The sequence below is a fragment of the Astatotilapia calliptera genome, chromosome 16 (genome assembly GCF_964374335.1).
Source record: "Astatotilapia calliptera chromosome 16, fAstCal68.1, whole genome shotgun sequence".
In the NCBI taxonomy this organism is placed as follows: domain Eukaryota; kingdom Metazoa; phylum Chordata; class Actinopteri; order Cichliformes; family Cichlidae; genus Astatotilapia; species Astatotilapia calliptera.
Genome location: NC_137437.1, coordinates 13,378,545 through 13,395,716, shown reverse-complemented (window position 1 = coordinate 13,395,716; position 17,172 = coordinate 13,378,545). Strand labels below are relative to the sequence as shown.

Genomic DNA, 17,172 nt, shown 5'->3' with positions numbered 1-17,172 from the left:
GGATAAACCTTGTTCTCATTGTTCAGTTTAAAATAGACTCAAAAGAGATTCTTGCTGTGTGGTAACAGCTTTTAAACAGAAGGCAGCTTAGATCTTTTGCTCTCTCTTACTAGTTTCTTCTCTTCCTCCCTGTACTCACACAGCTCCATTTCTTTTCTTCCCTTTGTGGCACTGAACTCTAAACCTCTGTCAGATTCTTTCTGCGAGTAGCACAGATCTGCTGGGTTTGATACCAAGTTAACAAAATGCTGAAATGCGATGCATGCTCCATTAAAAGCATATCTAAGTACTAAGTGAAGGCAGCTGCACTTGTTTGAGTTTTGTGATCGGCAGGCGCAAACTAATTGAATGAGGGCTAGATTTCTGCTCCTTTAAAGCAATTAACCACTCTCCCAAGCTGTCTGATTGAGCCAGTCGTGCATGGCTTTCTTTTTCACCCATTTGCTCAGAGAAACTTTGGCTTTAGAGTAAGTAGAAATGAACTTCTCAGTTTCTGGAAACAAATGAAGAAATATTGCATCTGAACCAAGCTCCCTGAAGAAAAATAATAAAACACTAAGGAATATTATTCTATTATAATGTATGGGTATTTATTAAAAATTGAATAGTAAATATTTCAAAACATTTTTAAAAAGGGGATACGGCTTATTTTGTGTATTTATCACATAATATTGAATTTTATAGTAAAAAGCTGTTCCTGCAAAAAAAATAATAATAAAAACAAAATAATACTGAAAAATAATGATAAAAAATACCAGAATTAAAATAAATAAATATTGACTGAAATGTGCTGGTTTTAAAAACAAAACAAAAATTAAACCTGTGCCTTGAAAATCGTTCAAATTCAGTGAAATTAACCATTTAACTAAGTTTGGTTGTGTTTGTTTACATATGCATAGGAGTCTTGACCGTTTAACTTTTGTGGTGTTGAATCTGAAAAAATCTGAAAACAACCTGTTTGATTGACTGATGCAAACAACTATTTAAACATCCAAGGACTCAGTTGCTTCCCTTAACCAGTTACATGTCCCTGGTGTTGTGTGTGTTTTGTCTTTCATTGCCATTTTTTTAAATAAATGTATTTTATTTTGTTATTTTGCTATTGTGGTTTAACAACTCTTAAGAGCAGCTCCTTTCTTAATGGTTCCCTTTCTGTAGGATTTTAGTTAAAACAATAAAAAGAAAGAAATTTTGAAGCAAATAGCTGTGGATTGGATCACTCCTGTGTACCTCTACATTAAACAATTTGGAGCAAGGTAAGGGTGTTCTGGTAACCACCTGGCATCTGTTGCCAGATGTGAACACAAAGGACTCAGTCAATGATGCAACTGGGTCTGCACTGCGTTTATTTAAACATAAGCATGGTGTGAGTGATGCAAGACTTCTGTTGGAGGTGGGAGACATAATTGTTATAGTGGCTGTCAAAACCACACTGATGCTAACAGCTATTTAGACATCCCGGGAGCAGTTGCCTCCTTCAGTCAATTATCATGCATTTCCCTGATTTTATGTGTGGGTGAAAATATTTGTGTGTTTTCGTCTGCCATTGCCATTTCTTGTTTTTCATCTCTCTCTGAAGCACTGGAGATTCATTAAGGACAGGACAAGACCAGTGATGACAGTTCCTTTCATGTCCCCAGGGGAAATACAATAAGCTTGCTGCGTCTCTCTCTCATCTTCCTGTAGCTCTGCCTCCTTGTACTGCCTATTAGTGTCAAGGTTCGATGTCTGCACTGTCAACTTCCAGTATTTATGTTCTTTATTGCTGTTTTTTTTACTCTCCTGTGGCATTTCTCTCAACTTTTGCTGCTAGTGAAAGCTTTACTCTTTTTTTTTTTTAATTTTTCTTGTATTTGCAGTGTTTTCTCATGGCCATGCTCCATATTCTGTCTCCTTTTAAACGAAGGCCCTTCTGCCCTCCACCGCCAGGTCACGGTTACTGTTCATGTGGACGGTGCATCTGTGAGGAGGGCTGGTTTGGGAAGCTTTGCCAGTTCCCCAGGTCTTGTGATATGAGCGATGCCCAGAGCAAGGAGCTTTGTGAGACTTCTGATGGTGTTATATGCAGTGGAAAAGGTGAGCAGTATTTCCTTTTGTTCGGTGGTGTTTGGGAAAAACATTTCTAAAAGTTAATATTTGAATTTCAACTGAGAAGAACATTTTCATGGCCCGTTTGATAAAAAAAAAAAAAAAGTTTGGTAAATACACACATGTCAAATAGTACAAAAACACAAAATGTACATTTATTTATGTTTTAAAGATTATAGGTCATAAGTATGAATATGATGTGGAATACTGGATTCAATATCAATGTAAACTAGCTGGAATAGCAATAATAGTATGCTAATATAATGAACATCCACTGAAAGCTGATCATATTCCACACATAAAAGAGCAATGCAACAAAAGTATAACCACATATTTTTTCTAAGAATCTTAGAAATTCAGAAACCTATTTCCCATTCCCATTGTTTTCAAATGCACATATCATTCAAACAGTTGAAATGCATAAATATGCAGTGTTGGGAAGGTTACTTTTAAAATGTATTTCACTACAGATTACAGAATACATGCCCCAAAATGTATTTTGTAACATATTCCGTTACGTTACTCAATGAGAGTAACGTATTCTGAATACTTTGGATTACTTAATATATTATCATGCTTTTTACAACTACATGAATGTCCTATTGCTGTGTGATTTATTACTATTACTAAAGGTTATTTGCCATACCAACTAGATTTTTAAATCTTAATATAAATGAGTAAGAGTAGGGTGGACATTAGGTAAGGCTGCACTTTTTGAAGCGATCTCATACAGAAAACTAGCTTTACTTTGTTGTCTGGGTCAACTTTGTATATATATATTTACATGCTTCCATCTCCCGTTTCTGGTCGGTGACATCTCTTGCTTTTCGACTCTTTTTTTCTCCTTCCCTCATGCTTACAGACAGACACATAACGGGTATAGCAGTCCATTCTCCCTGCAGCACGGACTACACTGCCCATGAGGCTACATTCTTTAGGGCTATGCCTGTAACACTCTGCCTATTGCCTTCATATTAAATCATTTTTGTGAATAATTTTTTTAAATATTTCTTCATGTCATTATGCGGGCCGCAAGTAGAGGTGACATGGGCTGCAAGATTGAGACACAGACATGAGAGCCTCTTAATGCATTTTTTGTTTGGGTTTCCACCGGCGTGGACACCAAAAATATAGAGTTCATAGCCTTATGTATAGTATACCTATGAAACTATACAGTCGTATAGTAGTATAATATATCTGAATTGTGCAGGGCTGATTCCTGGTTATTACACAGAAATCATCACATTTCTTAAAGCTTGTTTTTATTAGCTTGTTAACGTGGTATTAATTAGAAACTACCACACATTTTTCCAAGTAGTATGCTTCAGCAATAAACATAATATTAACACTATTGCCCCCCCCCAAATCATATATTTGAATGTAATATTACTGAGCCACAACCACTGTTGACACAGTACAAAGTATTGCTTGTGTATTATTTACATTTTACTTATCCTAATAATTTTTAACAATAATTTTCTTATTACCAAGCTATAATAGGAAGTTCAGCCAAAAACTGATACATTTGTATTCTGAGGATAAGTTGTGGTTTGATAGGAACAACTCAAGGCCTCAATTCACTATGGATGACCACATAGGATTTACATGAAAGGACAGTGAATACAGAGGCTCCTCACCTAAGCCAGGGTTAAGGTATTTTATAATGTTAAGTATGTTTCCTTTATCCCTTCTAGGAATAATAAAGAAGCTTATTAGCAGTCTGAAAAATTCATCTAAAAAGGCAGCTAAACTCAAGGAAAGCAAGGAATAGTTCAAGGAAATACTAAAAGGGAGAGATTGTCTCAATCTATTGGAGATAATCAGAGTATCAGACTTGATTGGCGATTCAGTGCAAGCAGTTATGTCCTGATCAGTGAAATTAGGCTAATTCAGATAATACTAGAAGATGATGTTACTTAGAAGATTTACATTTACACTGAAACATTTTTATCATGTAGTCTGTGGTTTAGATACTTAGACTTTTATTTGGCAAACTTTTATCGTGCAGCATTATAGTCAAATAATTCAATCTCAGGCAGCTGAGCGTATTTAATTAAGGTGGGTAATAGAAAATTAACAAAAATGTTCTTGTTCACATCATGTATTGTGATCAAAAGGAAGATTTTGATTTCACTGTTGTACTATTTTGCTTAATCTCTTGATATAGTTGTATTTAGAGTACTTAAATTATTGTCTGATATTTATAGACTAAATTTTGGAGGTATAGAAATTTTAATTGACAGTAAATAAACTGATCATTAGTTGCAGCAGGAGCAGCTGTCGACTTCTTTACACTGCGCATTGTCACTACATTGTATGTATCATTAGGTGGCAAATGACACCACGCAGCAGGATTTTTTTCTCTGTTGCATAGCAGTGAATCCACAGAAATAGACCTGCTGCTCTGAGTCCAGCCCTGCAAAGCCGAGGATGGTGTGAAAATGAAGACGAGCATGTTCATTCTCCATGCGCCGCTACACCGAGGCACAAGAGCTACCTTTCCTCGCCTCCTCCTGTTGTTTCACCGTTTCACTTTCTCTCCTTCTTCTTACTTCATCTGCTCCCATCTTTCATAGTGGTTTTCCTGCAACCCACTGAATGTGGATACAAACTGGGGGGATTGAAACCATAGTTGCTGGACCTCTGGGTGTGAGCTTAGGAAAAATAAAGTGGACAACAGTAGATTTGTTTCTCTCTACCAGTCTTTAATACTTTATTATCCTGCTGCTGCCCTTAAGAGTGAGTGAGAGAGAGAATGATAGAGAGAAGAATAGACACTGATGGGCATGACAGGAAGTTTAAAGTGTGGGTGGATTGGTGTCCTGGTGGTGAAAGCATATTAGTGTCCATTTCCCCAGAATACATGTCATATTCACTCAGCCCAGTATTATCTTCTGTGCAAAATAAGTAATTTACAGCAAATAACGAATATACACTGCCAAAATCCCAGCTGAAATGAAAAAAAATGATGTTAATATACAGTTAATATACAATGTGTATGCTCGTGTGTGTGTGTGTGTGTGTGGTCTGCATGTGTGTATTACAGGTTCCTGTCATTGTGGTAAGTGTATCTGCAATCCCCAAGACTGGTGGGTGTCCGGAGAGTACTGTGAGTGTGACGACCGAGAGTGTGATAAGCACGACGGGATCATCTGCACAGGTAATGAAATCAAAAAAAGAGAGACAATCAATCGAATATAGTCGATACAATCAGAATAAGTAAAAATGGTAAATACTAGAAGATAATGGATAATATAAAAGTCAAAGTCACAGCTGAGCATTTCCACCTTTGGACTGAAGTGCCCCAGAGACTGCCAGATGTTTTATTTCCATGAGAATAGTCAAGCTGAAGGTTTATGTTTTTATTACATTAGTATTTCTAAGACTGAAAAGGGAGATCAGCACGCTACATTGTTGGGGTTACTGTATAATTTGCTCTTCTTCAAAACCAATTTATGTTTTAAATGTGTGTGGCTGAATTAATTTAAATGTGCAACTTGCCTCTATCTAATGGAGAGTAGTTTTATGATGTTTGAATAGAGTGGAAGGTAGGCAGGTGTGCTCAAGATGCAGAGATGCTGGGAGAAGCAGGGGCTAATTTACATTTTCAAAGCTTGGCCCTTACTAAGGACGAAAAAGGTTTCGAGTTAAATCAAAGCCATTTTAATGGCCTTGCTTCTAAACATTTGTTTTTGAAAATGGTAACTGGCCTGCATTTGTATAGCGCTTTTCTAGTCCATAGGACCCCAAAGCGCTTTACACTACATTCAGTCATTCACCCATTCACACACACATTCACACACTGGCGATGGCAAGCTACATTGTAGCCACAGCTGCCCTGGGGCGCACTGACAGAGGCGAGGCTGCCGGACACAGGCGCCACCGGGCCCTCTGACCACCACCAGTGACCACCCCTAAAACACCCCTAAAAGGTGTTTTAGGGGTTTTTTAAAAGAAAATACTGGAGCAGAATTTTATTGAAGAGCGACACCTTAGCAGAAAGAGGGAGCCGCGTGTTAAAATCAAATTACTTTCATGAGTAACAATCCCAGTGAACCCGAGATGGGGTGTGGGCTTGTTTGGCAGCTGTTTTTATAGAAACAGTAAAACTGATCACAAAACAACTATCATAGCAGTTAAAACTGTTAGCTTATATTAAATCTAAACACTTAATAGCTAGTTAAGCAGTGATTAGCTGTTAAATGCACTACATGTAACGGATGAATAGTTAAAACAGCTAATCATAACTGACAAAACCATGACTAACATAACTAAATTATGTCGGAAGTTTGTAAGATTTGCGTAACTGAAATCCATAATGAGCGCTTTTAAACATTTTGTACACTGTTTATTGTTGTTGTTTTTGTATTACTCATTTTGTATTAATGTTAATGGCTGTGGTTGTGTGCCTGACAACCATAAACAACTGCATACCTATATGCCATATGGCTGTTTATCCACAGGAGCTTTATTCTCATCACTGACTGTGGAAAGTTTAGTACACATCTAATTATTTTTGCCCTGGGGGCCTGTCAGAATCTGAATAGCTTCACAAGTGCTTCTCATCATGACTTTAAGAGTCCAAATGTCAGCCTTAATGTCATTCAAATGAGCATCAGTGTTTCCAAATGCAGATCGGCATTGCTTAAACACAGGGAGCAAACTAAGAAAATGCATTAGAGCATCTGGCAAATGTGCCTGACTACCATTACTGACTGCAGTATAAATGTGAAAGTAACCATATCCTTGGAAGTTATTTTATTGGAATAGTGTTTTACATGGAAAGGCAATTCCAGAAAGGGATTTAATATTTGGATAAAAGAGTTGCTGTGGCTGTGGGGTTTTTTTTTTTCAGACAGCAGTGATTGAGTCATTTCTTGCCATTTTGTAAAGATTAAAAATGTTTGACAAAAGTTAGCCAATAAATTACTTTGCATCCAGAGATTTCATGGATCTTTCAGTGCTGTGGATTCTCATTACACATACAACTGATTAGTGACGTGGAAAATTTAGCATATTAGCAATGCTTGCTGGCTAATTTCATGCACTGCATATGATAATTTCAGCAATCGTATTAGAAGAGAGACAAAAATGTCTGTCGGGTCGCCTGCTACACAGGTAAATATGTGAAACAAAAAAACCAAAATAAATGACAACATTTTCTCACCATGTACAATTTTTTCAATTTGTGTTTTGTCAGTGGGATGAAAATAAAATGAAGAAGAGGTTTGAGTTTACGGTATTCATGAGAGCTGTTTAATCATGTGAAATGTTTGTGAGTCGGGAAAAAATTGGTTTAAGTAAATTCCAAATAAACGAAGAACTGTGGATGTTTTTGTTGAGGAGAGCATGAACCAATAATAAATCTTAATCTGGCACTTATATGTATACATAGAGAGATGTTGTTCAATATTCTAAAACTCCTATAAAACATCCAGATCAATAGTAAATCATGGAAATTTCACCTGTGCAGCAATAAATCCTTCAGGAGACAGATACAAAGTACAAAATATAGATGTGTTTATTTTAGCTACATCTTGAAATTCAGGAAGAGGTGAGCAGATGTGATCATCCACGTCTGAAGTTCAGAAAGTTTTTTTTTCTTTTTATACTGACTTTTTTTGTGCTTACTCTTCTTTCACATATTGGAACAGCGAGATCCTTGACTATCTTCAAATTAGATGAAAAGGAGCCTGAAAGTCTGGCTGCTTCTTGAGGCTTCCAGACACTTAAATAGACGTCGCCTATGCAGAGACCTCGAGGTCAAAGCAGAGGTTTCACTGACCATGACTTTCAGACCTACCATCATAGTAAAACCTCACAGGACTGTAAGACCAACTCTAAAAAAATAACCATTTACAGATTGTACTAAGAAAATACTCTGTAAATACTGTACAGTAAATATTCGCCCAAAATGTTATAAATCTATAAATGGAAGTGGTCAGCCAACAAATGCAGTATTTAATCCTTTTAACTATTCCCCCCCCCCCCCAATTTTCAGCTCTCTTATAGGAAAATATTTAACTTTTAATTTTTTTATAATTGTTTTTTAAATGTTTATTTCTTTGGGAACAAAAGAGTTTAGGACTGAAGCCCATGGACAAGGCAGTAAAGCAAAAAAAAAAAACTGAGAAATTACAGTTCTAGTCTAGGAGCATGAAATAACTCTGGTCTTGTCTTTGTAATTGCTTCTTTCCTTGTATCGCTTTCCTGCTTCTTTTCTCAACTACTTCCTTGTTGGCTTACACTCCTCCCTCCTCTCCCACAGAGATATTTGGTGGTAGATGTATCTTTTCAACCGTGTGACAGGAGACCAGCAGGAGCCCTCTTCCTAACCCCAGCACCTCTGACTGACAGCTCCGGAAGCTTATGGGGAGGTGTGGGGTATATACTGTAGCGATATAATTCCTACAGTAGCATGTTATGCCACTTTGGCCCTCTTTAGAGATAAAGAAGAAAAAACTATATGTCTTGACTATTTATCAGTCCTAAAACAACCAGTGTGAATGGGTTGGTGACTTAACTTCTCTGTTAGTCAGACTTCTGGTAATATTATGATCCTATTTCGTTTTCATTTTGTTTGTGTTCCTACTACAGGATCTGGTCAGATATATAGAGATGTTTGAGCTTTGTCCAAATGTTGTAAAAACAAAACACGAATAAATTAATATCGAAAAGTAATTAAACTCCATGTTTCTCCTGCTGTTAAGGCAGAAGCAGTGGAAAACCACAGACTGTCCCGAGCAATGTCATTGGTCTCCACCCCCTATCAGAGAGCTGCACCCAGGGAAGCAAGGAGTGTGAAAAGAGGAACCTTGTTAAAGGTCAGGCATGATGGCACAGCTCTTTTAATTCACAGCTTTTCTTCTCACATCTCACAGGGAATGGGTTGTGCAACTGTGGCAACTGCGAGTGCTGGGACGGCTGGAACGGGAATGCTTGTGAAATCTGGGTGGGAGAAGAATACTGAGGCCAACAGAGAACAGGACACTGGGTTCAGAGAATTGAGACCTGGCTGCCCAGTGTGACCAGGAGCACCACGAGTCACGACCAAGCTGGTGAAACGCCAAGTTATCGAAACCACGGGGAGGAGAAAGGAAGACTAAACATGGACGTAGCTCTGCATTTCACAAACAGCATTCATTGTTTTATTGTACTGGTTACAAACTATCCTTTTAAAACTGGGTTTTGTAGATGAAAAGAAACAGCCATAGCCCTGTGCTTAAATCATATTACAATGTAAACATTTATGTTTTCAAAGCAGCTTTTTTTTTTTGGATATTGTAGGAATGCTTACATATTTCAAATGGCTATATATAATAGGATGCAAGTACATGACAGTTTCAAATGCTGGAGAGGGGATCAAATGTATCATTAAGATGACTTTGTAGTAATATGTTTGATACTGTGGTCTGTTTTTACTGGTAAATGGTCTGCCCTTCCCACACTGGACTGAAAGTTTACTCGAAAGCTCGAGGCATAGGTTACGCTGAGGTTTTTTATTTCTTTTTCATAATAAAACATTAAATGTGCCGCATGACACAACATTTTGCATGGAAAACAATGCAAAGACCTTAATCATACATGGTTACAAATTTGTTATAACATGACATAACTCCAATGGGCATACTTGCAATGGTATATATAGAGAGAGATATATTCGAAAATAAATCATTTTATTAGTGCCTACTCTCCTCCGTCAAACAAACAGTCTGCCCTGAAACCTTTACTGTCTTAGTAGTGGTTAAATTCTAAGTGGAAGAAACAAAGAGAAGGGAATAAATAGTTCAGTTGTGGCATGCTGGATGTCCATGTCACTTCAAATGGCGGTATCAGGGGATGAGAGCTGCACTGACACAAGAGCTCAGTCACCACTTGAAAAAAGGACCGATAAGAAGTCACAAAGGAAATTTAATGTAAATTCTACTTTGGCCTTTTTCATGCTTAAACTAGCCAATCCCCTCTGTTTTCTTTGTCCCCGAAAAATGACAGGTGCAATAATATACTGCACACTATATTGCATTAAGTATGTTACTGACTTTACAGTATACCTTTATATAAATATTTTTTATTCAATATGTTGTATAATGTGTATACAACAAACACAAACTGTATAGTGTAGACAAACTCGTTGCATATATGTAAAATTAGCGGTACATACCAACAGTTCTTGATTGACATAGCCTACTACATGCAGTTCATCAATGCCATCCTCTCCCCATGCAACAGATGGGACAACATACAAAATAAGAGGTTCGAAAACAGAAGCTAGGATATTCTCGTAACACATTTGAACAAATGGGGGTAACAAAGCAAAAACGCGATTGGGATCTGGAGACGAAATCGACACACAACCCGTATACGAGAGAGATGAGGACGAACAAAACAAATGGCGGCTACAGCAATCCAAACAGATGTACTTGTACACACTGGTCATTTACAAAAATAAAGCCAGCCTTGAAGGAGCCAGTTAACTGGGCTGCAGGGCTGGGGCAGTCACCAGCCCAGCATGTAGAGTTTTGTAAGAGCGGAGGATGACAGTGGTTTCCAGCTCCTGTGTGTGTGTATATGACACCATTTTTAGGATTAACAGCTTTGTACAGACAAATATTGATATCTATGTGATGTGCTTTGATGTGTTGTAATAAGAAATGGCCATGTATAATCCCAATAAACTCAGAAAAATGATATTTACCAAATCAAGTTCTTAATATAGTTGCACTTTTAGCAGCATACGGCAGCAACGATCTACTTAATGTTCTAAATCTTACTTAACTAAACTATTAGGAAAAGAAAAACCAGTAAAGCAAGACGGACATAAATACACTGATCACACAGAGCTTTGATAAACTGCTAACAGTCATGATGAAAATGCAAAACAAAGTGCGGTGAGTGTGCCGCAGCCGTGATACATGCCTGTTCAACTCCTACACTGAACTTCAGTGCTCATCCATTTGCACATAGTGAAGAACAATGCCCATACCTTACTCCTTGTAGAAAATACATGCATGTGATTATTCAAGGTATATGTACTTTTCCAAAGTGACATCAGTCAAGACCTTTGTGGATCTGAGCAGAGTTGATTATTCTGGACAGAACAAATGCTATCACAGTGAAAGCTTCCGTGAATTGAATCAGAAAGAGAATCGAGATTTGTTTTCTTTCTTTCTGTTTTTTTTTTTTTTTTTTTTAAGAATCAGTTCTTCTTGGGATGAAAAAAAGACTTTGGTCATTTCAGAATGGATACATCTGAGTGTGTTTTTTTCAGTGAATAATGCTACGTGTCGTCTACATGGATGTATAGGGTGGGTGAGGCACCTTTGGCCCAGTGGGGACTGGGAACTTGTTTTTGCATGCCGGGAATCAAGGTCCAAACAGGCACGTGATAGGCCAAGATGATCAGAACTGGACTCTGCATGCTGAGCTAGAAGACAAATTCTCTCATTATAATAATAATATCTAGTCTTTTAAAAAGTTATGATTTTTAATAGTCATTTTCCCTAAGTTTTATACAGTGAAAATGTTATAATATAAGCCATCTCTTGTATATCTGCTGCAAGAAGAGAGAACACAATATTAACCTTGTCCATGCTTTAGCTTGCTGAACCAAATAGGGATGCAGCCAGTGTAAATGTCACCTACTGGTTTTCAGCCATGTTGTTTTCTGGCTTTATGTAGACACTGCTGTAAGGTGGCTGCCAGTGCTGGAGTTATAGACCATCTGGGTCAAAGCCACAAGCCTTGCCTCATAGTCCAAAGAAGTCGGTGAGTGAGGGACAGAGGCCTACAAGGCCTAGAGATATTCCTAGAGCCCACGCTCTGAAATAAGATTAAAGAAAAATAGACTTCAGATTTTCTATTTACCAGAGAAGGCGGACAGAACCGCTGGTGGGACCTAGATAGTGATATGTATACACCATTCCTTACAGCGCTCTCCCACCCACACACACATCTGTTTATAAATGTGTATGTGTGTTTGTATGTGTGTAGGGAGCTCCTCGCATTGATTGCAGTGGCGGTAATTAGCACTTCATCAGCTATGATTGCAGGAGCTATCTGCCAGCCTCCAGCGTGTTTTATTGGCTGTTTAAAAAAAAAAAAATCTCAGATTTTCAACACAAACTTTGTGTGTCTGTCTATTAGAGTGTGTGCATATTGTAGGCAAGAAGAAAATTTGGACTCCTTTCCACATGTCTTTGCTTTTTATGCCACATTTGTGTTCATGTGTTTCTTAGAAAATCACGCAACCCCCTTGCAAAATGTTTTCTAGGTTACTTGACAAAGAGAAAAGTGTGACTAAAGATAGAAATAAAGGGAGAGGGGGACGCACTTGTAAAAAATAGAGGACAACAGTCCAAATAGTTACTCTATCTATACAGTCTCTATCCCAGAACATAGCTGGTGAACTGTGGTATAGAAAATAGATCTGAAGGTACACAGACTCTGCTGCAACAGGGCATCATAGACAAGGGGGAGGTTTTTAGGGGGAATCATCATCAAGCAAAGTGCCAGAAGCGTCATTGTGAAACGCACGTCCCTCCTGGGCTGAATGAAGTCGGCCACCTCAGGAATCCATCTGCCTGTGCTGAGGCAGCTGGAGAATTTGAGAGAATGAGGTGGAGAAAAAGGAGGAGCGAGAGAAGAAAGAAAGGGAGGTTCGCCTGGATCTGCAGAAGGGTCTGGAGTCTAGTTGGATAAAGCCCTGTCTCCGTCGCATTCCTCCCCTCCAACACATGCACATACACTAGGCACTGGCGTGGCTATGTGGTGGGTTTGTCGGGCTTGCTGACGGGTTTCCCTCCGTTCATCACTGCCGGCTCACTTGTGCTTTTACTGGGAGGTACTGCTGCCTTGGGCACTGTCTCTCCAACATCATGCAAAGATGGCTCTCTGTACATGGCAACTGTCAGGGGTGAAAAATTAAGGAGAGAAAACAGAGAGAGTTTACACATTGAAAATTACTAAAGCAGCGTCTATCCCCTATTCTTGTTCTTCAGTCCTAACGTGTGGTAGAAACACAAAAAATCCTCAAATTCTCACACATTGAAGACAATAGGCAATTTACTGAAGGAAAATAAATTTGTGTTTTGATTAACAGAGCTTTGCACTGACTCACTTTTTTTTTTTTCATCTATCTGGGCTGATGGAGACACAAGACACAATCTAAACACAAAGACTTTTTGACAAAGCTGCAAAGGAGTCTCATTATCCCCCACTTTACAGCCACTACACTACAGCTGTAACGGTGCCTTGACAGGACACTTCAACTTGATTCTCTGCTTAAATAATTCGAAGCAATCAGGCTGGTGGCTGACAAGATTGATGGTGGCATCTGCTGGACTATCAACATTTCATGCTGCACTTACAGAACAGCCCTGCCTCCTATGCTCTATGCTTATAGGAGCAAAAGAATGAATCAGCACACAAATACAAAAGCATATCAAACATATACTATATTCTTTACAGTTACATAGTTATACAATTAGTATTATGGAATCTTGTCATGTAGTATGATGCAGCAGTTGTCAAGCACATTATGTCAGTTTTAGATGCATAATCGTCTTTTCTGTATGTCTGCTACATACCTTCTAATGGCTTGGGCAGGAAGTGAGCAGCTGGTTTTGTTTTTTTCACTCGGTTCCCTTTCATGGCTTGGCCTTCTTTATTGAGCCCTAAGAACCAAGCTCTTCCCGATTCCTGTTGTCTGTACAACATGGACGAGTAGATCACATAGTAGTTCTCGAACACCGACTCTTTGAACTTGCATTCTGCTGTAAAGAGTTCCTGCAGAGAGACAAAAGTGGAGGAGACAGATTTTAAACAATGCTTAGGAAAAAAAAATGAAAATGATACTTCACGAGGCTATAATCTGCACCGGGAGACATTAAAGCAGGCTTAAATCAATGATTCATGGTTCATATTGTGTAAGAATAAAAAAGATGTCATAATTTATATTTAATGTTGAATGCGGGTCACCGGGACAAGTGTCATTTTTATTTCAAACTCACATTGTGCAGAATAATGTGAAACCACCCAACTAGTTAACATGAACTTCACACTTCTGCCTGTCTTGAAAAGGATGAGCACTGCAGAGCCTCAGTCGGTGTAAGCATGCCTGATTCAGGCTGAGCCTGACGATGCAACTCTCATTCTCTCCTTGGCCTTAACCTTGACATCTGATGTTAGAGCACTCGTTCAGTCAATTAGCTCATGTTCCTGGCAGAAAGTATAGATTGTTAGACTGTGACCCGAGGACCACCACGCCTCACCCCAGATGCCAAGCCAGACTTGCTTCGCTAGTTTCTCAATGTTTTTAATTGGCAAAATCCAAAGGGGCTCATTTTCCCCCACATATTCTATCTGCTTTAAGCAATTTGTCTATGACTGTATTCTGGACTTTGTTCAGATAATGATAGAGCTAATCAAGTGATTCTTTCATCCTTTACACCTCAATCTGGCTATGACAAATGAAGACAGAGGCACCACATCTCTTTCTGCTGTTACCTATTCATCTCCAGCCAGAAGGGTAATAAAAACGTTTTTTACACTGTCTGCCCCAGCAAGCTAAAAATAAAGGCATTCATTGGGGTATATTAATCAAAGCGTACAAAGGAGACATCCACCACATCTGTTGTGAGCTGTTCACACTGAATTGGTTCATAAAACCACAGGAAGTGTCATACTGCTGTGGTTCTCAATGTCTGGGGTCAGTGACAATATTCCTTAGAGATCACTATAAGGAGTACCTTCTCAGCTAGAAATATGTAAAGTCTTCAATATAATGGTTGTGTTATATGCAATATCATCACCTAACCACTGCGAACTAATTTCTATGCTAATCAATGTAAAAATAAACACACAAACATCTTTATGAAAGCGAGTCTTTGATGACTGTTTATCTATTTTTCTGCACCCCTTTGATTCTATGCTAATCTTCAGTAGATAAAACAGTGATTATGTTCACAGTTGTTCAATGTGTCAGCATGCTAATAATAATTATCCTGTTGCAGGCATTTCTTCATAAACCAGTGTAAAATATTGATCTGACAATGGTGCTTCATGAAAGGTTAGGGGATCTTTGGGGACTGTTCTCCGACACACACACACACACACACACACACACACACGCACACACACACACACACACACACACACACACACACACACACACACGCACAAAAGAGGAAAGAAAAGAAAGGTCATTTCTGCACATTCTGTGCAGTACTATGCAAAAGTCTTGATTCACGCTTCATCAGGGAAATAGCTGCAGCAATTTATTAAAACATCTGCAGCCATACACGGAAATACAATATATTAGGCGAAAGCAGAGTTTGTACAATTCTAAAATGCTGGAAAGTCAATACTTGTTGTGGCCCCATTTATTTTTCTGCACAGCCTGAACTCTCTTGAACTCTCTTAGTCAAGCTCTGGAGTAGTTTTCAGGAATAGTTCTCCAGGCTTCTTAAAAGACATTCAAAAGTCCTCTTTGCATGTTTTTTGTCTTTTGTTCTGTTCTCTGTCAAGGTGATCCCGCACGTTGTGGTCTGGGCTCTGGGGAGGCCAATCCATGACTGACAGTGTTCTGTTGTGTGTTTTTCCTATCCAGACATGCTTTTACTGCACTGGGATCATTGTCGTACTGAAAAATTAAGCCATTGCCAATCAGGCATTTCCCCGATGGTATTGCGTATGATCACAATATGACTAAAACCAGGATAGAGCCTTCACTGTGTTTTGCATGCATTGTTGTACCGCTCTCCTGACCTACTCTATACATACTGTACTGACAATGACTTGAATCAGAAATTTAGGTTTGGATATATCACTCCATAACACTTGTTGCCACTGATTTTCAGTTTAGTTCTTGTGTGTAAAAGTGAATACTCCCTGACTACTTGCAAGTGGTTGCTGGATGCTGCTTGCAGTCATTGTGAAATTGATTGCTGAAGCCTCAGTCACACAAGGCTACAGTGGTCGCTGGGGGAAAAATGTGTATTGCCCAACTAGTTGGTGCGTAGTCTGCTGAGGCTGACTGTCACTAGGTACAGTGCTGTACATGAATTCTCCTTGAGATTGATTTGGCTGCTAGATTGTCACAGGGGTTGGCAACTCCAGGCCTCGAGGGCCGGTGTCCCGCAGGTTTTAGATATCACCCTGGGTCAACACACCTGAATCACATGATTCGTTTGTTACCAAGCCTCTGGAGAACTTCAGGACATGTTGAGGAGGTAATTTAACCATTTGAATCAGCTGTGTTGGATCAAGGACACATCTAAAACCTGCAGGACATCGGCCCTCAAGGCCTGGAGTTGCCCACCCCTGCTCTAACCCATAGTTTGAATGAAAGAAACAGACTTATCTGCAAAGGTTTGTCTACTGCTCGCCAAGTGGCCACAGAACTGTGAGAAGTGTGATGCAAACAAGAAACAGACACCATTCATCTTCTAAGTACTGTATAAGATGAGCACTTTGAAAAATGTGGTTTCAGGAATAAGGCACAACTTGGTGCCGCACCCTCTTTGCGACTACTTTCACCGAGTGACATCGAGCAGTTAACCAACCGGCTGAGTAATGGATATGCTTCCCTTATGACCAAAGGTTTTCAGGGAATTGTTAACTGGTTTCCAGCCCTGTGTGACTGAAGCCTTACAATTAGATGTTGAAGTATTTCACACAGTATGACCAAATGTATCTAGTGGTGCAAGATAAAATGCAGGTGAAACCCAAGTCACTTGAGTTCATTCTCTGAGATGTATCACACTTTCTACCGAATTTTCACGGAAATCCTGCGCAATATTCTTCCGAACAGTTTTCACTATTAACAGACACGGCAGTTAGCCGGAAGAATATTGAGCAGGATTTATCTCATGGGGTTTCTTCACAGCAACATTTCATGGTAATACATCAAAATGTTGCTGAAATATTTCAGCCTGAATAAAGCAGTGGCCTAATAAATCTTGCCATCTCTGGAGAGAAAAAAACGTTCTCCTCTCTTGAATATCAGATTTTTCATAGTTGGGGATGATGGGGCTCTCTCTGTAACAGCAGAGGTCATTATTTATGGGCTAAATGCTTAGTTTGGAA

The 17,172-nt window shown here is 38.9% G+C and overlaps 2 protein-coding genes across 3 annotated transcripts in view; one reads left to right on the top strand and one right to left on the bottom strand.

The window, feature by feature from the left end:
- The window catches only part of itgbl1 (integrin, beta-like 1), a 51,600-nt gene extending 40,813 nt beyond the window's left edge, over positions 1-10,787 (top strand). The window contains exons 9-11 of the mRNA XM_026145927.2: positions 1,930-2,076; positions 5,135-5,248; positions 8,970-10,787. Of these exons, the coding sequence (XP_026001712.1) occupies positions 1,930-2,076; positions 5,135-5,248; positions 8,970-9,058 (350 nt within the window). The 3' untranslated portion in view covers positions 9,059-10,787. The remainder of the gene's footprint in view (positions 1-1,929; positions 2,077-5,134; positions 5,249-8,969) is intronic.
- Positions 10,788-12,695: 1,908 nt separating this feature from the next.
- Positions 12,696-17,172, bottom strand: part of fgf14 (fibroblast growth factor 14) — a 109,049-nt gene continuing 104,572 nt past the window's right edge. For both annotated transcript variants that reach the window (XM_080290325.1, XM_026145931.2), the window contains exons 4-5: positions 13,674-13,872; positions 12,696-12,991 (exon numbers count right to left, since the gene is read on the bottom strand). In XM_080290325.1, the coding sequence (XP_080146451.1) occupies positions 12,849-12,991; positions 13,674-13,872 (342 nt within the window). In that variant the 3' untranslated portion in view covers positions 12,696-12,848. The remainder of the gene's footprint in view (positions 12,992-13,673; positions 13,873-17,172) is intronic.